The sequence below is a fragment of the Camelina sativa genome, chromosome 11 (assembly GCF_000633955.1).
Source record: "Camelina sativa cultivar DH55 chromosome 11, Cs, whole genome shotgun sequence".
NCBI classification, from domain to species: domain Eukaryota; kingdom Viridiplantae; phylum Streptophyta; class Magnoliopsida; order Brassicales; family Brassicaceae; genus Camelina; species Camelina sativa.
In genome coordinates, this window is record NC_025695.1 from 15969704 (window position 1) to 15992828 (window position 23125).

Genomic DNA, 23125 nt, shown 5'->3' on the forward strand with positions numbered 1-23125 from the left:
TTTCATTAATTCTCTTACAAAGAAAGACCATAGAGCCAAGTACAAACCAGTACATAGAGATCCCATAAGTGGGAAGACAATCCAAAAACAGCAAAGACCATACGGGACAACCGTTGGTAACTTATACCATACGGGACAATCGCGGTTTCTTTTCTGAGACATAGCCTCCGTGAAAAGAAAAGACAGCAAAGAGCAAACAAAATCGGAGAAACCAAATTCCCGAGAGAGCCCAACAAAAACCCACAAAAACTTTGAAAGAGAGAATAGAAGAAGCGAATGATGTTGAGAGATTTCCACAGTCCTTGAAGCTGATTTATATCGAGCCCCAGAAGACGAGTCCCTCACAAGCAGATTCCAAATCCCCATAATCATAGCCCAGTCACTCCAAACGAATCGAATCAAAACCAAGAAGACAAAGCCAAAAACAATGCATAAGAAACCCCTAACCAAATAAAGATTGGGAACGAATCCTCCCCCCCATCATCCCATCCCATAAACCCAGCGAAATCCCATAGAAAAAGCATGGTAATAACCGTACAATCTCCGGAACAAAACCAAGAAGGAAATCCCTTCGACCCAGATCTGAAAAATCGCGACACTGACAACCAGGAAAAACCAACAAAGATCTCAAGCCGAGATCCACCCTCATATCTTCGAGAGAGAGTTTTTCTCCAGAGAAGCGTTCCTGTCTCCTGGAAATATCTTTGTAGACTATTGTATTTGATGTCTAATATAACTCTTAATTTTCACGGCTCACAAGATTATTCCCCACAAGCTTTTTCTTTAAGATATTTTTTTTGTTTTTTTTTGTTCTATGCTTTTTAAGACTTAGCTTTCAATAATAATATATAAACATACACACTAAATTTTTCAAAAGTTTCAAAATAAGATTCTGTTCGTGTAATCTTCTTCAATAAATTTGAATGATCAAAATTTTATTTATAGCTCTGTTTGCAAAAGGTATCGTTGACTATGTATTTTACCACCATTGTTATATACAGTAAAACCTCTATAAATTAATACTCTATAAATTAATAATCACTATAAATTAATAAATTTTGCTGATCCCAAATCTGGTCAGTATAAAAATTAACAATATTCGATAAGATAATAAGATAATAATTTTTTTGAAATCTTAATGTAAAATATGGTCCCAATAATATCATAAATTAATAATCATGTAAATTTATATATATATATACTGATATAATAGTGTATGTTTCTCCTAAAACTCATTTCTATAGAACATTTGTAATGTTGTATTTTCAAACTATAATGATATCTCTAAAATATTTTATAACATGTCATACAAATAATTAAATTTTAAAGTTTTAATTTTTAGATATGCATCATTTACAATTTGATAATTAGACAGATTATTAAAATATGAGAATTAATATTATTATTATTCATAAATTTGAATTTATGTATGTCATGTGTATAAGTCAATTTGTTTATAGTATTTGTAATTTATTGTCAATAGTGCTTTATAAATATTACAAGTTCAATTCCTAAACCATAAAATTTATAACATCCGAAAGTTTAATCTTATTTTGCTATAATTGTTCCAATTCATAATTTAAAAAAAAATAAACAATTAAAAATATATCTATAAATTAATAATTATTAATTTACAGTATAAATTAATAATTAAAATTAATAATTATTAATTTATAGATAAATTAATATCACTATAAATTAATAAAATATTTTGGTCCCAACATTATTAATTTATAGAGGTTTTACTGTATTTGTTTGTCACTGAAGTGAAAGTAATCGCCAACGACGTGTTCCCAAACTTGGCAATACTAAAGTAGATATACTCAAAATATATTAATTAAATTTATATATTCTAGATCCATATGAAGATAAATATATGATAACAAATAAGGCACAATATATACTTTAACAAAGAAAATGTGCAAAGTTAGGAGATAATAATTATTTAAATTAAATATTGTAAAAACAAATATTTTATAAATATATACTTTTTCAAATAAGAAATATAATTTTACATGTTTTGTGTTTGAGGTGGAATAAAGTATCAACGATGAGTTTGCTGCAAATTCACTTCAGTTTAATCATTAGCAAGCTCAATCCATAAACTTCTTTTTGATGTACCTTACAAAACAAAATATTTCTTCTGAAAAATGCAGCATGGATGAGAATTGACAGCGAGAATCACAAACGTAACAAATTGGATATACGATTGTTAGGGATCATATAAAATTGTGATGAATCATCCTCATCTTTCGGTTTCATCCATATGAAATCTCCGAGTGTACATTTTATATGAAAAGTGAGGCCACAATGTTCACATAAATAAAACCATTTATCTGGATTTAGTTCTTCCTCGCATATCTCACACCAATACCGCTCACTTGTTTTTTCTCCATAACATAGAAACAAAAAATGATCTTTGTCGTTTTTGTGTTTGACCATCTTTGGCAAAATAGAACATTTAATATCTAAAAAAAATCCGCAGTCTTCATAACTTAATACCATAGTTGCCTTATCTCCACAACTATTACAAATTTTGTCTTCTGCTGAGTAGTTTACGTATAACAAATGAAGCGGATGACTTTCATGAACAAAAGAATCTACAATAGAACCACATCGCACATCCAAAATAATATTACCATCATCACTTTCATAATGAAAACCTTGAAAAACATATTGACAAGCATTGCAAACAAATATTCGATCATTCCAACCAGGTACTGTGATTAGAGTAACCGACATTTTGTAGAAAGAATCTACCTTTTTCTTCGGGAGAAAAGCACATTTTTTATGAAGGATGTAATCATCACATTTCACGTAACTGTAGAACGAGCTAAAAAATATGGGATAAAAGCATGCTTTACACAATCTGCATTCATCATTTGTATCGTTTCCTTCATTGAGCTTTAAAGTATGATCTACGTGACTGAAATGCGTTATAGTTCCTTGCTCGGCTGTCTCATATGATTTAACCTCTAAAATATTTTCTAGTATGCCTTCAAGTTCAGTTCCATCCCAAATCCCGAACCTTGTGGCACATCTTAAATGAATGGCGAGATTTGGACATTTCATACAAGTAAAAGCCCCAATTGTCCATATCATCTTTTTATGACACACTCCACATTTCCAATCTCCTACATCCAGAAAACTATTATAATATAAACGGTGATCACGACGATTAATCTTTATAACGCGTGGCATATCAATACAACTTTTATGGATCATAAAATTGCAAGGAAGACAAACATATGGATTTGGATTGTCATCTATTCCACAAGCATTACAAACAAAACTCCGTTGGGGTATAAGAGTGAGTGAATGCTCATGACCCTTAGGATGGATAAGAGTGAAAGGTGGTGGACTCTTTGCACAATTGATATCCACACTAAAATTGCAAATAGAGCAGTGATAAAACACGCTATAAAGTTTATTTTCACACAAACAACAATTTTCATTGGTGTAATTCGAAACATGTGTGAGACGTTTGAGGATATGTTTAGGGTGACAAGAATAGATAATCTCTGGTGTTGATTCCGCACATTCTTTGTGAAAGCTCAAATCACATAATTTACATGCATAAGGGAACCGGTCATCAAGCAGTCCACATAGATGACAAGTAAATATAACCATCTTTGGAACAAGAGACAAACAATGTTCGTGGTCCTTTAGGTCCTCAATTGTTATTATAACTTCTTTTTTCGCACATATCAAACCGATGGAAAAATCACATAGTGAACAATAGTAGTACAATTTTGGCAAGTTACCTCTACAAACCTTGCATTCTCCATATACATCTTCATTTTCAGCAACCACCTTGATATGCAAAGAATGTTGGGGATGATAGTGGTTGTTAATCTCTAGATCGGAATTGGCACACTCTTTGTGAAAGAATACTCCAGAATGAAAGCAACGATACCATCACTATGGTAATCTTTACCAAGATTGCAACCGTCACATTTTAACCCACGTGGGGAATAATAGTGTATACATTTTGTCGAGTATCTCCATTAATGACAAAATTTGCTTTTACTTTTAGTATTGTCTAAATTTTTTTATTTTACAAAGTTCTTGATAATGTATACCTTTTTATAAAGAATAAGACATCATTATTCTTTGTTATATTGAAGAGGATACTCAAAGAATAATATGCTTGTCTAATATAGATGATAAAGACTCTCCTCAACAAATAAATTGTTAACTTAACTACATGTATTGTAACCTAATAATTTAAGAATAAAAAAGGGAAGTACAACAAATTTTCTTAAAAATATTTATCTACCTAATTTATTCTTTGTTTAACTAAGAAGCATTCAAAATACAACATCATTTATTATATAACTCCAAAATAGTTCCATAAGTCATAATATATTAAAATAAATATTCTATAATTTATCATTTCGATGAATATATTGATTGATAAAACTATTGATTTATAAAAACAAGACTTAAGGTTCAACTTCAAGGATTAATTATTACTTTATAATTTTTAAGGCTATGTTGACAAAACTTCTCATGGGGGTCTATAATATATCAAAGTGATACATTTTATTTATTTTATAACACTTGCTGAAATCTAATAAATAATTATTCTATATAATCTGAGTCAAACTCGTAATTCAAATTCTTGTAATAGTAGATAATCTCTTATGCTATTCAAATTCTTCATTTCTCTTTGAACTTTAACAAGAAATTTATTTTGAACAGTATTTTAACATATTTTAGAGTAAGAAATCACGCTAAAAAATAAAATAATACACCAATAAATTTATAACTTTAAACGGAATGAGTGAGCTCAACTCAACAATAATACAACATCAGCCCTGTTTAAAATAATAATTAATAATGAAATTGAATATAAATAATATTAAAGAAATAAAATAAAATGATATATAGTAAAATAAAACAAAACTAATTAAAACTAATTCTATATTACATTAAATTAAGACAAAATGTTTATTTAATATAAATTTAATTTATAAAAATATATATTACACAAATAAAAATATTAAGTAAGCTTAGACCGCTTTTTAGAACACTGATAGTGATTAGTGACTGTCAAATGACCAATGCAACAACCGGTTGTAATTTCCGACATCGAGTTTCCTCAAGAGGCACCGGCTGGCACCACACGTTCTCTCGTCTCGCATCATCTCACGTCAGCTCCGATGACTTTGTTTTAATTAGAATTGCCTTTCAAGTAACTGTCTACTACATTTGGACATAAGGAAACTCAAGACGGCACAACGTATGTATACCCGAACTGTTGAGAAGATGATCCACACAATGTATGTCCACACAAATTCTCAGGTCTAATCCGCCGCTGTTTCGAAAGTTCAGAATTTCTTACAGCTACGACTTTGACAAATCTATGCTGGTATTACATTTGGCTATGCTCTGTTACTTTGTATATACCCTCTTTATTTCCTCACTTGTCACTTTGTATATACCCTCTTTTCATATGTTTGTGCGAAAATCTTAAAAATTAGATTAATTAGAAATAGAGGGAAAACTTAACATTGTAGGTCTTAGAGAAATATAGAAAGCCTCATCAATTTATGAATGTACCATCAAAACAAGAGACTTTCTTATGTTACAAAATTTACTATGATATGAGTTTTTGATAAATAACATGATAGTATTATAGTTCTTCAATTATATTTTCTCCCGTGTACTCTTTTCTTTTTTTCTTTTGTCACCACCACGGCTTCTTGCAATTCTCCGGGTCTCGCCATGTTATTTTTTGACCATCAACTGTCTTAGCTGCAGATAAATAATTCTCCCAATCCACAAGCACTTGTCTCAAATCTTTTATTTTATTCTCTAGTCCCACACAACAATTGGCATGCATTGTACAAACATTATCCAAATCCCGGCCTCGCTCGCAAAATCCTCCGAAGTATTTCGTGTCGAGAAACCGAATTTTGAGTCCAGTTTTTGCTGTGTACCAACTGCTTTTTATTTTATTGAACACGTCTTGATCGTGTTTACCCGGATATCGCAACCTCGACGAGTACCAATAGTTGTAGAAATCAATGGTTCGTGGATTGGCTTGAACAAAAGTGAAACCACCATTGACATTGTTGTAGATGTCGTTATTATCTCCATTAAAACGGTCACATGCGATTTGGAAATCTACATCTTTAGATAAACGAGGAAATGGATCTCGGAGCCACATTATATCTATGTCCTACACACATTAACCATATGTTAATAAAAGATTATGATATATATAATCATCAGATTTGTCTTCATCTACCAACTAATTCATTTTTACCCAGCACCAAATTTTGACTAATTCCAATGGCCAAGGCCAATAGAAGAGGCATGTATTATTGTCATTTACCGTTAACAGTAAATGAATTCTACTCCCCTAACCACAAGATGAATTTATCAAATGAATGGGATACAAGGGTGTACACTATAATCCTGCTCATTTAACTCAAAGCCCATATCTTCTAATTTTGTCATACTTAACCAACAACATACAGTATGTTGTTGACTTGTTGTTGACAAACCAAATTCAACAATATGTAAACGATGACGTACAAGTAGGGAGAGAGATAGGTTATAGGTACCGTGAAGATGAAGTTATATCCGAGCTTTAACAACGTACCCAAAAACTCTATACGACGCCACATCATTTTGAGATAGTCCGGGGTCATGAACACCTTATCGCCAGCGAAATCGATTCCGGCGGTTTTCATGAGATAACAGCGACGGGGATGGACCTCCAAGCACCGAGAATAGGCCTCCATGTCGAGACAAGCCACCACAAGGTGTCGGAGTAATGGTTTAGTCCCTTTACCGACACGAAAACTGTCGAGAAACAAATCGAACGTCGAGTTCGGCTCAGACCAAGCCCGGTTTAAGGTGGTTATGATTACCGTCTTATCCTCCGTTGCTGCTTCCGTTAGGATTTTCCCTAATTCCTTCACATCTTCTTGATGATGCTGTCCAACAATTAAGAAAAAAAATATCAAGAACAGATGTATGAAAAGTAATAGCTAAAATCGGTCTATGGTCCATTAATAAAATGTTTTGTGAAAGGAAGAGTACAAGCTAAAAGACCTATTAATAATAATAATAATAAAAAAAAAAGAACAACTGAACATACTAAACTAATGTTAAGTTTTTAGAATGTTTTATCGTCTATGGAAACAATAATAAAATAAAAAAAATTAATGTAGCTTAATGGGATGTTAAAAATAAAATATAAATATTTTGGTTCTATACCTTAGGGATATTGACAACTATAATTTTTTACTCATTTATAAAATCATGTGACTTGTAAATTTTACCTAGTTGACCAAAATTATATATAAGTGAAAATGGCATCTGTTACATTTAATTAGACCATATCATATATCAAAATTTCTGTTATATACTTTTAATAATAAATATAAATATGGAAGAAAATCTCAAACTTTTATATTCCAAAATGTCCATGAAAGAGATTAAAAAAAAGAAGGTAAAGCTGAAAAAAAGAGAATTTGATTTTCTAAGAAAAATAACGCTAAAAACTTACGTAAGACTACAAAGAACGAAATGTACACATACATATGCATGCACAGATAAATAGAATACTAACGATATCGGAGAAGTGGAAAAACTTTTGTAGTGGATAAACACCAATTTGGTAGATCACAAAACTCAAGTATCCGCCAACGACCAGGAAAACACCGACCATCACTAGATCCCTCCGTCGTAACAGTTTCCCCATCTTCCACGACGACGTAGCCTTCGACGCTACTCAGTGGTCGTTTTGAATGGCTCATGAATTGAATCTTAAGTCAATATATTTATAGGTACACTGCATATACAGTATATGGAAGAAAATATTAAACAAAATAGATAAGTATAACTATATAAGAAAGGCAAAATATGGGGAAATAGGAAACTAATCGTTTTGAATCTGAAAGTCAATATATTTATATGTAAATATGTGTATGGAAAAATAATGGACTAGAAAAAACCAGAAAATAAAAAATGAAGATAACTATTATAGTTAACTATATTTTACATTCCCCTATATTTAAAATGAAGATAACTATTATATTTATATGTAAATCGTGTAAGAAAGGTAAATATAGGGAAATGAGACAAGTGTTAAGATTCTGAGAGCTTGTGTGGAAGAAAATAAATACTCTTTCTGTATTATAATAGATGATTTTCTATGATTTTTTTTGTATCATAAAAATTGATTTTTTGTAAATTTTTATTAATTAATACTAAAAAATTATAATTTTCAAGAATTATTAAATAAAAATTTAAAGTTATGATGAACTACTATTAGTTAATAGTTATGAAAATATATTATTATAAATAAAAAATGCATTTGTAGCTAAACATTAAAAGTTTTTTTTTAATTTGTGTAAAACTTTTAGAAAATCATCTATGATGATAAAGAGGGAGTATGTGGTAATAAATAAAATAATATATATAGATATATGTGATTAAGATATATAATAAAGATTAACTTTTATGAAAAGACAGGTTGTGACGAAAAATGAAGGAAAAACTTTGGTAGCTTAAATCATTTGATCTTTTTATTTTAAAAAGGACTTATAAATTATTTTGCTTTAAGCCTTTAAGTATAGTAGATATTATATAATCAATTAACAAATCCAAATTGCCTAGGTCTATTATGTGTCATCAATCTTCATAGCTCGGGCACTTGTCGATATATCATTTTGGGAGTTGGCCAATCGCGCATCGGCTTCAAGCTCCCTGATGTATTGTGTAGATCGAGCTGCTCCCGTGCACGTTGGCTTGGAGGTTAATTTTCTATTTTCAAGATCGTAACCTATTCCTCTGGACTAGTATATATGTCGTTTCCTCTTCTTCAGCTCGAATGTGTTTTTTTTAGTTTTTTTTTTAGGCTTTGGACTCTTCGATCAATATAATTCAGTTTGCTTGGTTCACGTTTGTGATTTGGTTCACCAAACCATCTAGCAATATATACCTACAGTAAATTTAGATACGTATCCTCCTTGATCACACATTGTTTAATTATCCACTCTAAGAATTTGGGTTTCCTTTTCAAAAGAAACAAAAGATAAAGGAGGAAAAGAAACAGAAGTACTTTATAATAGTTTATTTTAAGATTCCAAAGCGTTGATGTTGCATACACATGCCAGATTCGAAATTGGTAAAGTCATAAAAATAAATAAACTGGTTTAATCTTTGAAAATCTTTTTACCCAATATATTTTATTGAAAGATTGATGAGATCGACCGAAATCAAAATCGAGATAAAACAATCAATGTTATGGAAGAGTATGAATATATGATTATGAAAATATCAAAAACGATCCGGGAAACTGTTGATCTCTGTTAACTTAGGAAATATACCATATTTTTTAGAGGGTATAATTTATATACAAGAGAATGTAACTTAACTAGATATTCACCCGCGGTGTATCGCCGGACTATATTTTTTTTAGAAATACAAAATATTTTTTTTATTATATTAACTATATATGTATATAATATATTTTGTATTTTTTAATCTACTATAGTTTTACATCAATACATTATGTAGTGTATAATTTCCATTGTCTACATGTAGTGGTTTATTATATACAAGTTAGGATATCTTTATTATTCATAAAATTTAAGTTAGTCAACAAATATATTTTTTGTGATTTTTCTTTTTTCATTTACAATGTAGAGCTAATAGTATTACTATTATATTATATTTTTATAATTATATGAGTATACTATAATTTGATTTTGTAATTTTGGTTGTTTTATCTCTATATCATTTAATACTTTTGTATTTATAGTTGTGCAAGTCGATTAAAATGATGGAGTGTTTTTTTTGTAAAGTTTGATTTATATCAATTGTTTCTTATTAGTATGGATCAAAAATCTATATATTAATATATTAGCTACTGAAAAACACTTCGGTGAAGAAGTAAATTTTTTTTTCACAATTTGTGTCAGTTTGGACCCCAAATTTTTTAAAAAAATAAAGTTATTATCAACAGTTTAATCACTTGGCTTTCAAACACATGAAAAATAAGTTATTATCAACAGTTTTTTAGAGAATTGATTAATTAAATATAAAATATTTAATACTAATAGGTGTTGGTCCGATACTTTTGGAAATTTGAATTGGAGAAAATCTTATTCCAAATTTGATATTATTTAAAATAAAAAATAATTGTAAAATAAATGTTAATGGTATGATTGTAAATAAATTCCAATTCCAGGATTTATTTCATAAATATCTCAAAAAATGTATATATAAATACATTATTTTCATGAGAATCAATAATAGTTTTTCTTAAACACTTTTGTGTTCTTTACTCACATCAGATTTCTTTCTTCTTTATGTAATTTATTCATTGTGAGTTGTGTGCACACATTTGATTCGACCATTTGTTCTCTCTATCTTTAAACAACCGGAGATTTATCCATACGACGTCGGCTCACAACCCCAACACCTCAAACCACACATGTTCTTGTGTCGATATCTCTCACTTTCACGATTCCAAAACCATCTTCCTTTCAGAATCCGTCGTTTTCTCGGGAAAACCCCAAATTCAATGACCCATTTCTCCACATTATCCGAGAATCAAACAAAGCCACATGAGAAGATGTCCAAACTCGACGGCGTAGAACACAAAACCCTAAAAGTAAACGGCATAAACATGCACGTGGCGGAGAAACCCGCATCCGGATCCGGAACCGGATCAGGAGAAGATCCGATCATTCTCTTTCTCCACGGATTCCCAGAGCTTTGGTACACGTGGAGACACCAGATGGCTGCGCTTTCTTCCTTGGGATACCGTACCATCGCGCCGGATCTTTGAGGGTACGGAGACACAGACGCACCGGAGAAAGTTGACGATTACACTTACTTAAACGTGGTTGGAGACTTGGTTGCACTGATCAACGCCGTGACCGACGGAGACAAGGCGGTCTTCGTGGTTGGTCATGACTGGGGAGCGATGCTAGGGTGGCAGTTGTGTTAGTATCAGGCCCGGCCCACTGAAATTTGTGGCCAATACAAAACAATTACTTTTTAATGGATTTTATAGATAAAAAAATAAAACTGAAACTAAATCTTAAAATTTCGGAAAATGAAACCTATTTTTGCAATAAAAAGCAGATAAATTTAAAACTTGAGGCCAAATCTATAACTTTCATAAAATTGAGGCCTATTTTTACAGTAAAAATATTTTTTGAGGCATATTTTTGTTACTAAAAATCTCAAAAAATATGGAGATCCAACACCTATGTGTCATAAGAATGGGTGAAGGGCCGGGCCGGTCATTATCGACCGGACAAAGTGAAGGCTCTAGTCAACATGAGCGTACTCTTCTCTCCGAGGAACTCTGAACGAGCTCCGGTTCCAACGTTGAGACATATCTTCGGTGATGACTATTACATATGCAGATTTCAGGTATTGATTTTGTTGCCCTAATCTTGAAATTTTAGAGACCGTATCAAACCAAATCGATCAAATAAACCAAATCAAAGTTCATAAGGCCATGAATGGTTGTTTTAAAAATAACTTGATTATATATAGTTTTTAGTTTCTGGATTTTAGATTTTGTTAATGAAGAAAAAATATCACTATAAGAATTTATTTTGGAAACGTGAAAAAACGTCAAATAAATTGAGTGTTTCAAAAACAAAAACCAAAAGCCATTACAAGTTAAAGACTTGAGGGAGTCTAGTTTTCTAGTTACTTAGATCAGGTTACCGTTGAGTTTTGTAAGTTTCTCTCGAACCAAGTTCATTTGTGCAAATTCCTGAATGACATGTGGTTTTAATACTAGTTATGACTTATGAGTGATTATTTTTGTAATCAAGAAACCTGGAGAGATAGAAGCAGAGTTCAAGAAGTTGGGAACAGAGAAGGTGTTGAAAGAGTTCCTCACCTACAAAACGCCTGGACCGCTCCATCTCCCCAAAGGCAAATGTTTCGAACGTTCAGAAAACGATGCGTGTGCGTTACCACCGTGGTTAACACAAGAAGACCTCGACTATTACGTCACCAAGTACGACAAGAAAGGCTTCACCGGACCCGTTAACTACTACCGCAACATTGACCGGTACGTTAATCACTCCGGTTCAATAGTACTTAACTCACAGAATTTTCAATTTTAACCTATCGGTTCATCTTTAAAAAAAAAAACAGAAATTGGGAGCTGACTGCACCATGGACCGGTGCTAAGATCCATGTACCGGTAAAGTTCATAATCGGAGATCAGGATTTAACGTACAATTTTCCGGGAGCTAAGGAATACATCAACGGTGGCGGTTTCAAGAGAGATGTACCGTTGCTAGACGAAACCGTCGTGCTCAAAGGATTGGGTCATTTCCTCCATGAAGAAGACCCTGACGTGATTAACCAACACATTCATAGCTTCTTTCACAAGTTCCTCTAAATTCACAAACTAAAGGATCCACGCAATAAAATCGGTATTTGAAAAAATTAAATAAACCAAATATAACATTAGTATGTTTTACCATTACAGCTAATACCAATTCGAAAATATTTTGTTTAATCAATACAGGAGAAAAATCGAATCAATCGGATTAAACCGTGTTAATAATCGGATTGAACCGTGTTAATAATCGGATTAAACCGGATTTAATTTTGACCAAGTTTGATCGAACCGGTTCATATGAACATTTTCCCCCAAATTTGGGATTTGGATCACTCTTTTATGCGTCGTCTTCATCATCTTCTTCATTACGAATACGAATGGATCTTCTTACGTTTGATCATAGTTTTGTGAAGGTCAATGGAATCACTATGCACGTCGCCGAGAAAAGTCCTTCCGTCTCCGGAAACGGAGCTTTGGACGGAGTGATCAATCGTCCTCCGGTGATACTTTTCCTCCACGGGTTCCCAGAACTATGGTACACGTGGCGGCATCAGATGGTGGCACTCTCGTCGTTAGGTTACCGTACCATAGCGCCGGACTTACGGGGTTACGGAGACACCGACGCGCCGGAGAGAGTGGACGCGTACACAAGTCTCCACGTGGTCGGAGATCTGATTGGGTTGATCGACGCAGTGGTCGGAGATCGGGAGAAAGTGTTCGTGGTGGGACACGATTGGGGCGCAATAATCGCGTGGCATCTCTGTCTTCTTCGACCTGATAGGGTTAAAGCTCTGGCTAACTTGAGTGTGGTGTTTGATCCTTGGAATCCTAAGAGGAAACCAATCTCCATGTTTAGATCTTTCTATGGAGATGACTACTACATCTGCAGGTTGCAGGTTCTTGAATCTTGAATCTTGATTCTAATTTGCATGATGATTCAGTTTAAGGATGTAACTGAATCTTGAATTTGATTCTAATTGAATCTTTGGCTTGAACATTTCAAATGTGTTTGGAGTTTGTTGTTAAACTTGTTAGTAGAAGAGATTGGAACATGAGCTTACCAGTAAGAGAGTTATAATGAACTATTGGAAGTTTTTCATGAATAGACCATTAGGACTGTCTCTAACTGGAAGAATGGGTTTATTATATGTTGTAGGAATGTGGGGAAATAGAGGCGGAATTTGCTAAACTTGGCACGGAAAGAGCTCTGTTAGAGTTCTTAACATATCGTAGTCCTGGCCCTATTCTCTTACCTAAAGGGAAACGCTATGATGATCATGTTTCACTTCCCTCTTGGCTAACTGATTGTGATGTCAAGTACTATGTATCCAAGTACGAGAAGAATGGCTTCACTGGACCAGTAAACTACTACCGTAATATGGACCGGTATATTCTCTGCTACTCGCGAATTCATTCAGGACATAGATGCACTCGCATATATATCTTTGAGCGGTACTGTTATTCTTGATTCATTATCCCTGCCCTTTTAAGTTGAGTCCTTTAGTCTTTAAGTTAACACTGAAACTGTTTAGTATTTTATTCACAAGTAAGTAATCCGTTTTGATCAAAGGGGCACCTATTGTGATTGTTAACCGTTCTTATAAAGGTCAGCATCATCGAGTGGCCTCTCTGTAATTGTGTGTTTCTTATATAAGTTGGTAACTCTGAACTTTGATTCGGATTTTGCATCCTTGTAATCATACTTTCTTACATGAAACTCCGATCAAGATCTCTTAATTTTCCTGCAAGATTCTTGTATGTTAGTGTCACAATTTGTTTTTTTTCTTTGCTCATTACAGAACATGGGAGCTGATGGGGTCACTATCAAAAGCTCAAGTGAAAGTTCTGGTTAAGTTCGTAATCGGGGACCAAGATTTGACCTATCACATTCCCGGCACCAAGAAGTACATCCACGATGGCCGGTTTAAGAGCCACGTACCATTGTTGGACGAAGTTGTGGTAATAGAAGGCGTTGGTCATTTTCTCCATGAGGAAAGGCCTGACGAGATAAGCAAACACATCCACGACTATTTTGGAAGTTTTTAGACCCAAATTGTATATGGAAGAAATTGCAAAAGTAAATTCTAGTCACATAATCACTGTTATATAGTATCATTATTGTTGGAAAGACGATCAAATTAACAAGCTACAAGCTACACCATATCACAAAGATAAAAACACTCTTATCATAAGATCTATTTTGAAGAAACTAAAACCGAGAAAACAAATAAATTTTCCTAAGAAACTAAACTGTATGTATCTTGTTTTGCAACGTTTTTCAAATATATAAAACATGGGTTGTCAAAGTAATTGAATAACATGATTCAATATTATAATAACATCTTTATGCGTTAAAGAATGTATATTTATCATGAATCATTAGAAATCATGAATTCAATAACTATTAATTTCTTTAGTTATTTAACAAAAATGTCATGAACATTTTTAAATGTCACAATACTTTTTAAATGTCACAATACTTTTTTTCTTTTTAAATGGCCACGTTAGTTTCTTCTTTTTCTAAATCCCACAACATTAATGTAAAATGACGAAAATACATTTTCTCTATGGCACACCATTTGAGAAATCCGAATATGCATACATTATTGTTAACTTAAAAAACCTAAAAAAATTGCAAACTAGATTATTGTTTGTGTATTGTGTTTGGAAACACGATAATCTATGATATTGATTCATATAACTTTAGGAATCAAAGTTGAAATGAAATTCCTAACTTAAAAAAAAACTAACTGTTACACTACCAAAGTGATTTCCGTTTGTACACCTAATTCCCTAAGATTTGGTTTTATTTTATGATGCAACAATATAAAAAGACTTGCATTAGAAATTAAATTATTTTCAAGTAATCATTTGTCATACATCATGATGACTTATAGTTTTGTACAGATTTTAATCGTTTATATGTCTTAGTGGATGAGTTTTTTGTCCAGAAATATGTTTATATTCCCATCTAACAAGTTTATTTTGCTTAATCTCATATATTTATCATACACGTATGAGAACTTTGATTTTTTTTTTCTTTGTAAACAAGCGTATAAGTGACAACCAATTCACATAAAATTATAACAAAATTTTATTGGGAAATAGATAATCTTGAGTGATAATGATGGATTGATGGTGTCAAATCACACATATAACAAAATTTAAAAAACTACATGTAAAGAATATTAATATAATTAAATATATAAAAATTGTGTTGATGTATTTTCGATGTCCTCACATATAAGATGTTTGATATTTAATTTTATTTTGTTGCTACATATAGCATATTCTCATTTTAATATGTAATTTTTATATTTAGATAGTATGAATGAATTGAATTAATGTTCTCATATTAGTATATATATCTTCAATTTAATAAATATAAAATGAACTGATTTAATTTTCTCAACTTTTCCCCTTTTTTAATCATTGTTCTAAGTAAAATTAAACTGAATCAATTTAAAGATATATAAAATACTTACATACTGTTTAAAATAAAAATAAAAATAAAAAATTATGATAAACTAATTTTAAAATATAGAATATGTTCTAATATATGGTAAAATCACATAATATTTAATAGTCATATATGTTGTATTAAAGACAAGACTCAAATGCGATTCATATCGGTATCTAATTCTATCCACATACTTTTCACTTTTTTTGAAGATCTTTGATCAAGAACTCAGATAATCATGGTATCATCCTGCAAAAAAAATAAATACAGTTAAGAAAGACCTATTCACAAATCATGTATTACACATATGAGATTCGAAAGAAAGAAAAAAATACCTTATTTTTCATCACTTAGTCCATCAATAAAATGTGTTAATCTCAAATATTTACCATAAATTAATGTATGCAACATATGTGCATAACCCTAGCAATGTCTTATCTTTAAATATATCATTTTCATACATCATGATGACTTATAATTTTGTCCATATTTTGATCAAATATATCATTTTCATACATCATGATGACTAACCCTTGGTTTCACCACTCCATCTCTTGGGTAAACAATTTCTTCATGCTTAAATTCTTAAATTCGAAATTCTGAATTTTCTTTGTTCTGACCCCAGAGAAAATCATTCTCACTTCACTGATGCATAAGATTGTTTAGATGCGTAAACAGCTGGAGATTTATTTTACATTCAATCTGTTGGCTGAGCTGCATCTCATCCCTTCACTTACTCATCTGGAAAAGTCCTTTATGGATCTCATTTCTTTATGTGAAAGACCCATGTTGTAGGAGTTTACCGGTAGCCTTGAGTCACAAGATGAGTTCAGTCTAGTTTACTATGTGAGAAGACTCTTTCGCGTTTTGAGGATTTTCATAACTGGATGGGTGTAAGTTGAGTTCCCACTGACAGATGGCGTCGATCTGGAACTACATGGTCTAGAGATTCCTTTTTACTACTTGTACTAGATTCGAAAACCTTTATTTTGGTAATATGCTTGTTAAAAATATGTTGGTTGTATTTTGTCTGTTTTTATTGGGAGAGGTTGTTATGTTTGGAAAAAAAATTAAAACGGCTCACACAACAGTTGCATCATTGTGAGATGATGTTTTTCCAATCAGTTAAAAACATATATTTTGCATCATTATTTTTCAAATTGTTTCATTTTTGCAATGTACATTAATGCATTGATAACACCTAGTGAAGAGAGAGATTCAGATAGTGCAGCATTTTTCTGGACAACAAAACGTAGTTGAGATCAAAGGTGCTTTTGAGGATAGACAATTGCTACATTTTTTTTTTGGCAACAGACAATTGCTACATTTGGTGACGGATTTGTGTGGTGGTAGTGAATTGTTTGATAGGATTATTATAGCTCAAGGACATGACTCCTGCTGGCGTTACTATATTATATTGATTCTGAATGTTGTTCATATTGGTCATTTCATAGGAGTGATGCATCGTGATCTTAATCCTGATAATTAATTCCTTGCTAGTACAGATGAAAATGTTGTGGTAAAAAACTACTGATTTTTGGATTGTCTGTGTTCGCCGAAGAAGGTGAGTTTGTGTAAATCAATCCTCGTCTTCTGCTTTATAGTTTAGATATGCAGTATGTTTTAGATTTCTGATGAATGTTGGAGATACGTTGTGGATACGAGGAGATAATAATAAGTCTACAACTTAACAATCGGATCTTAGATAGTGATGTTCGAGTACAATACATAGTATGGTAAGCTTCAAAACAGAGGCTTGCAACTCTTTTGGATAGAGCTGTCAAAATGGGCGGGCTGTCCAGGGTCCGCCTATTTCCAATTCATTATGTACCGGTCATAGACAAGCCCATATTTGGAGCGGGTCTAAATGGTCTTGGTCCATTTTTGCCCACGGACAAAACTGGACGGACAATGTGGACATTGGGCAGCCCATTATACTTAAAAACCTAGGTCAAAATCGATTTGGGGATAAATTAAAACACAAATATGTTTTTGAATATTTGTGTTTTTTTTCATTTTACAAAATATGTTATATGTTGTCCAATGGACAGCCCATAAAAATATGATCATTAGTGGGCATAGTCACGGCCAGTTATTTGTCCAAAATCAAATTGGACAATGTTGGACGGATCAAAATGGACGTGGACAACCCATTTTGACAGCTCTACTTTTGGGAATGTGTGTAATTGTTTAGTTTGAGACACCATTAAATTGATTGTCAATATATGCCAGTTTAGTTGGTTGATGATTTTTGTGTTCATATGCTTTTTGAATTGTTCATAAACCGAAAAACAATTACAGGGATATAGTTGGAAGTGCTTACTATGTATTAAGACGGAGTTGTTAACTATGGGATTATTCTATGCACCTTGCTTTGTGTTGTCCCTCTTTTTTGAGCTGGTAATAAAACCTGACCTATTCATTGATTTGATTTATATGCTTTCTGTTGTGCTGTTGGTACATTGTAGAATCTGATAAGGGTATATTTTGATGAGATTATTCAGGGAGAAACTGAATTTGAAAGAAGCCAACCATGGCCTTGTATGCCTGAGAGTGCTAAAGACCTAAGCAACGAATCTCAGCGGCACAACCTTTTGGTAAAAGTCCCATCGGTCTCTCTGACTCTACGTGCGGTTTTGTAGTCAACTTAGTTTGCAATGCTTTACAAATCTGTAGACATCTTGTTGGTTTTTGTTTTGTCAGAACATCCTTGGATCAGAGGAAGAGAAGCACTGGACAAGCCTATTGATGGTGATGTGTCATCTTGGACGAAGCAATTCCGAGCAACGAACAAGCTTAAGAAGCTAGCTTTGAAGGTAAAACTACAAAATTTCCGTGTGCAAGTAAGCAATTCTCTTTTGTTTTGGCTCCTGCAAGAGGCTAAGAAACTCGCCAGCAGGACTTCTCATCTCTTAAATAGTTGGGCTTATTTAATGAAGTCAATCCAGGCGAATGAGGTGCCATTTGATCAAGCGAGGGACCATCTCTTTGAGTTTACTCTGAAAAACAGGCTGAAAGAGTGGCTTTTGGAGAAGGTCATCGAAAACCGCAACACTAAGGAATATGACTCGAAAGGCCTTGGATCACGAATGACGATCCAAGTACACTAGCAAAAGCTGATCTAGGTAACGTCTTCAAGAAAAGAAACGAACGATTCTCTGCGAACTTGTAAAACTGCTCTGTGGTTTTAAATATGGAACTGTTTTGCAGGCTGCGTTTAGAGGGTTCCAAGTAAGAAGACAATACCAGAATAGTGGTGTACAAACCAAGAAGACAGCTACCAGAGTGAACATTTGAATTGGAGCCGTGAAGATGGCGACCACAACAGCCGCTCAGCTGCAACAGCTTTTGTCAAGCTTATATAAAGTGAACTCAATGGGATTGAAACCAAGTGACGCTTGGAGACAGTACAATTCCTCGGGGAAAGCGTGTTGTAGAGACCTCTGTAGAAGGTAACGTCGCTGCCAATTAGGTAGGTCGTTCCACTCATGCACAAAGATCGTTGGATGGGAGTTCTAGAGTCAAGAACGTGCCCACATGTTTGGAGACACATATACACCTTCAGCTGTGACAGCAAGTTGAATCGTAGCCATGGTGCAAAAGGTTAAAATGAGAACCATCACAGATGCTCGCTAAGCATATCACAAACATCACATAGTTAAGTCATAAACTTGGCCATTTGTCTATAATTTACCAGGCAGATTGCATTCAAGTCATATATATAAGATTGCCATACGAAGTAAAAGAAGTTGGTGTCTTCAGACACGAAATGCTATTGTCAACTACAAATAAAGACGATTCCAAACCGACATACTAAATCACACTAAAAGAAGTGCCAATGGCCAAAGAAAACTAGACAAAAGTTGCCATTGCGCAGGTTAGTTAATATTGAGAAAGGCAAAGACGCCAATACATTTTCAAGTTTAGCTGCAAACTACTCCTAGCACTGAACAATTCACTGCAGCCGTCTGCTCATCATTCCGATTTCTTCAGTTTGGATAGCTCCACCAGTGCGTCTTGTAGGGGTTGATTGAGCACCTCTTTTTTAGCCTGCATTGTATCAAATTCCCGAAGTACATTTATATCTCAAAGAATAAAACAACGCACACATGAGAGATTCTGGTAGCTCTAGAAGCCTCACCTTCAGCGATGGAATAAAGGCAAGAACTTCATCCACGGTATCTGGAGAAGCATTTGCAATCATACACATCTGCATATAACAACAACTCAGCATTAGAAAGAAACGCTTTGTCAATCTATAGAGTCAAAGTGCTTAAGTAGAGCTTGTTACCTCGCCATCAGAGATACCATGTGTTTTCAGAGGTCTGATATTAATCACAATCGCTAAGTTTGAAAACAACACACAATAAAAAATACACAGAATAAGAAATAAGCACAGCTAAAAGGATACTCAAGAGCTTGTCTGACAGATTGAGGGTTTGAGTAAAGAACACAACTCTCCACATAAGCCACTGCTCTGTGATACGACCTGGAGATTATAAAAACTACAATGTTAGAGAACTAGACAGACTCATGCAGCATAGAGAAATGTTGGTGAGTAGAGAGATTACTAACACAGGAATTTTAATGGAAGGGTCTTCAGACAACCCAACCAAATGTCCCTTAATTCCATCTAATATCTGAAAAGCTTCACAATCCATCATGCATTCAGCATTCTCAGGAAGATCTACAAATTCCAATCATCACACAACAAGCAAAATGATGAAAACACAGATCCAGAACGAAACACAAGCAAAATGGGAAGACTTTTAACAAACCTTTGAGGTCAAACGAGTGGAGAGAGCTTTTGCTAGACTTGGTAGGTTTGTCTCCTTTGCCACCTTTAGGAGCAGAACTCTGAAATGGTTGATCAGAACCGTTGAGCATCTTATAATTAGGTGCTGGAGTCCCTGCAGCACACATTCATAAATAAACAATAAAGATGACATTTTTATCAAATCAAAAAGAAAATGAAAAAAAAAAGCTTGAGACTTTGAATTCGAAAATCAGGTGAAGAGAAGAAGAAGATGAAAAAGGTTAAACCTTGTTGATCAAAGTGGATTTTTCTACCCTTCTTGGGGTTTGTTGAGTTCCCATCCTTCCCTCCTTCACCCAAAAAAAGAACCCTAGAACTTAGCAACCGAGTCTCGAGGAAAACGATATTAACAAGAAAGAACAGAGTGGGGAATACACGAACCATCTTTGGATTTGAGAGAGGATTTGAGCCCTTTGCCTCCTTTCTCTGACATTTTTCTGCTACGAGACAAGCAAATAATAGAGTGAGAGATAAAAATGCAAACTTTACAAAAACTACAGTGGTGAAGACTGACGAAGAGGAAGCACAGCCAAAGTGAATATGGGCTTCTTGGGCTTCTTGGGCTTATATATCATAATTTAATAAACCCACGACTTGAGCCCACGAGTTTATTATACTCAAATATGTCACAACTTTGACTTTGTGCCAAGAGAAAGGGAATAGAGGATTTGAGCTTCTCTCCACACCTTTCTTTATATTCGATGATTCACGTTGGACACCGTCATCATCTTGCTCGTTCCCACTTTCTATATGAACCTATACCGAAAGAAAATAATATCATTTCCAAACTTTAACCAACTCGGTATGAGATTCCCCAGAACAAATACTGTAATAATAAAAGTTTGATACACTCAATGTCAGATAAGATCTAAGTCCCCAATTTGCTTGAGGGGATAAAATATGCTTCCTTGATTCTCTGCTGCTTCAACCAACTCTTTTAAGCTGTCTCTTTGTATCCTTTCAGCCCTTAACTATTTTGGCCTTTTATTTTTTATTAAACACTCTCTCTTTGAATCCAAGAAACTCTAAGCTAATTTGTATAACGTATATAATCAGGATTTATAGGAGTGTTGTAAACGACAATACATCAAATCTCGCCGATTCCAATGATAAATATCACAACTTTCCAAATGGTTCAACATACAAACAATCTAAACCGCTCATAAAGCCACTGTTATTAGAAATTACAAATGAAAGAGGTACAAGTTTTACTAAAACGTTACATTCTCCCTTCTCAAGTGTAAGGAAAACACTGTAATTGATTAAAATAAGAGATGATTTTGTAAGATTGACATTTTGTATGAAAAGAAATTATAACCTACGAGCTCAAGGGCTTCACACGCCTTTCCACATCGAATTGAACTTCAGATAAACCAGTGATCCCGGCCGTTATCTTCTGACCTATCTTTACAGGTCCAACACCTTCTGGTGTGCCTATAATTTGAAGGGATTGTTTTTATACGTTCTGAATTATTATGAGATGGGAAACACACACAAAAGTTATATATATGTCAGTACCTGTCAAGATGACATCTCCTTCGTAAAGGGTCATTATAGAACTTATGTAGCTGATGAGGTACGGGACCTTAAAGATCATATCTTTTGTCACACCCTTCTGTCTTGTTTCACCATCAACCTGTCACATATTAGATTCAGTTTAGCCACTGCAGATTCTTAAAGTGGGGAAATAACTTTTTAAGTGACAACAGAACAAGAGAGTGGGGGGGAGGGACAAAACCTTAAGCCAAAGTTCTAGATTGTCAGGATCATGCACCATCGCCTTTGGCAGCTGAAAAGTGACACAAGAAACCAAATTAATCTAGATGATCGTAAAGTGTTTTAACTCTCAGCAGGATAGGACATATGATCCTCATGTCAAGTTGATATCATTAAACCTCCTGACTGCAACGAGACTTTTCTAGTCTCAAACTAAATATAAAGCACACAACAGGCATAATATGACAAAGCAAAGAATTTGTTGTCATACCCTAAACCGCATATACTACAATCTGATCACATTGCAATCAGACAAACAATATATATGGGTCCATCAAACAGCACAAAAGTAGCATTTCTCATATAAACTAGCTATATGGTGTGTTGGAAACTAGCATCTAGGTTTGAGAGCAATACTTACAACAGAGCTGATAGGAGTGAAGGTATCTTGTCCTTTAGCAAGCGTCCATGGGAGACCAGCTGCCTGAAAAAGAGAATGTAAAGACGATATATGTTTAAGCACAAAACTAAACTGATAAACAGATCACTCTTCATCCAGAACCTCAAATCCATGATTTTGGTTTATATAAATGGTGGTTGAAAACAGTCTGAAAGGCCCAAGTCATGACCCCAAATACAAAAATCTCGATCTATAGAGCTTATAGAAGAGTTTTCAACAAAGAACGAGTTCTATCATTGATGTTTTGACCATTTGTGCAGGTTTAGCATAGACTGGTTCAAAGGATTGGTAAATTCAAAGCAATAAGAGAATTAAAGAAACAATTCTATA

The 23125-nt window shown here is 33.6% G+C and overlaps 5 protein-coding genes and 2 pseudogenes across 6 annotated transcripts in view; 2 read left to right on the forward strand and 5 right to left on the reverse strand.

The window, feature by feature from the left end:
• On the reverse strand, positions 2094–3915 carry LOC109127283 (annotated as a pseudogene).
• LOC104728019 (uncharacterized protein At4g15970-like) lies at positions 5575–7045 on the reverse strand. The gene is made up of 2 exons (XM_019232489.1): positions 6576–7045; positions 5575–6187 (listed from the first exon to the last, which is right to left on the reverse strand). The coding sequence occupies exons 1-2, from the start codon at positions 6753–6755 to the stop codon at positions 5693–5695; spliced, it is 675 nt and encodes a 224-aa protein (XP_019088034.1). The 5' UTR covers positions 6756–7045; the 3' UTR covers positions 5575–5692.
• Positions 10302–12474, forward strand: LOC104723546 (annotated as a pseudogene).
• On the forward strand, positions 12637–14471 carry LOC104723545 (bifunctional epoxide hydrolase 2). 2 transcript variants are annotated; one of them, XM_010441925.2, is made up of 3 exons: positions 12637–13239; positions 13500–13795; positions 14143–14471. In XM_010441925.2, the coding sequence occupies exons 1-3, from the start codon at positions 12721–12723 to the stop codon at positions 14387–14389; spliced, it is 1062 nt and encodes a 353-aa protein (XP_010440227.1). In that variant the 5' UTR covers positions 12637–12720; the 3' UTR covers positions 14390–14471. The 2 variants fall into 2 exon arrangements, with proteins under 2 accessions (XP_010440227.1, XP_010440228.1); XM_010441926.2 differs by having other exon boundaries at positions 13500–13729.
• Positions 19506–21128, reverse strand: LOC104728021 (DNA-directed RNA polymerases IV and V subunit 4). Its single transcript, XM_010441927.2, has 8 exons — positions 21001–21128; positions 20847–20909; positions 20582–20713; positions 20379–20490; positions 20215–20292; positions 20095–20128; positions 19945–20013; positions 19506–19853 (listed from the first exon to the last, which is right to left on the reverse strand). Exons 1-8 carry the CDS (start codon positions 21050–21052, stop codon positions 19779–19781), a joined length of 615 nt encoding a protein of 204 aa, XP_010440229.1. The 5' UTR covers positions 21053–21128; the 3' UTR covers positions 19506–19778.
• LOC104728020 (acylpyruvase FAHD1, mitochondrial-like) lies at positions 21705–22879 on the reverse strand (the record flags this gene model as incomplete). The annotated part of the gene is made up of 4 exons (XM_010447062.1): positions 21705–22053; positions 22138–22255; positions 22358–22408; positions 22757–22879. Coding segments are annotated over 4 exons (408 nt in total), but the record flags the coding sequence as incomplete, so codon positions are not given.
• Positions 22880–23125, reverse strand: part of LOC109124767 (DNA-directed RNA polymerases IV and V subunit 4-like) — a 3722-nt gene continuing 3476 nt past the window's right edge. The window contains exon 5 of the mRNA XM_010447063.2: positions 22880–22943. Coding sequence (XP_010445365.1) covers positions 22880–22943 — 64 coding nt within the window. The remainder of the gene's footprint in view (positions 22944–23125) is intronic.

What these genes read in the sequence shown, in the direction of transcription:
- LOC104728019 (XM_019232489.1), bottom strand. Translation starts at nt 6,755, where the DNA reads ATGGAGGCCTATTCTCGGTGCTTGGAGGTCCATCCCCGTCGCTGTTAT. An exon ending in GATATAACTTCATCTTCACG is followed by an intron (nt 6,188 to 6,575) that starts GTACCTATAACC and finishes TAATGTGTGTAG; the next exon opens with GACATAGATATAATGTGGCT.
- LOC104723545 (XM_010441925.2), top strand. Translation starts at nt 12,721, where the DNA reads ATGGATCTTCTTACGTTTGATCATAGTTTTGTGAAGGTCAATGGAATC. An exon ending in ACTACATCTGCAGGTTGCAG is followed by an intron (nt 13,240 to 13,499) that starts GTTCTTGAATCT and finishes TATATGTTGTAG; the next exon opens with GAATGTGGGGAAATAGAGGC. An exon ending in CGCATATATATCTTTGAGCG is followed by an intron (nt 13,796 to 14,142) that starts GTACTGTTATTC and finishes TGCTCATTACAG; the next exon opens with AACATGGGAGCTGATGGGGT.
- LOC104728021 (XM_010441927.2), bottom strand. Translation starts at nt 21,052, where the DNA reads ATGTCAGAGAAAGGAGGCAAAGGGCTCAAATCCTCTCTCAAATCCAAA. An exon ending in ATGGTATCTCTGATGGCGAG is followed by an intron (nt 20,014 to 20,094) that starts GTAACAAGCTCT and finishes TGTTATATGCAG; the next exon opens with ATGTGTATGATTGCAAATGC. An exon ending in CCTTTATTCCATCGCTGAAG is followed by an intron (nt 19,854 to 19,944) that starts GTGAGGCTTCTA and finishes GATACAATGCAG; the next exon opens with GCTAAAAAAGAGGTGCTCAA.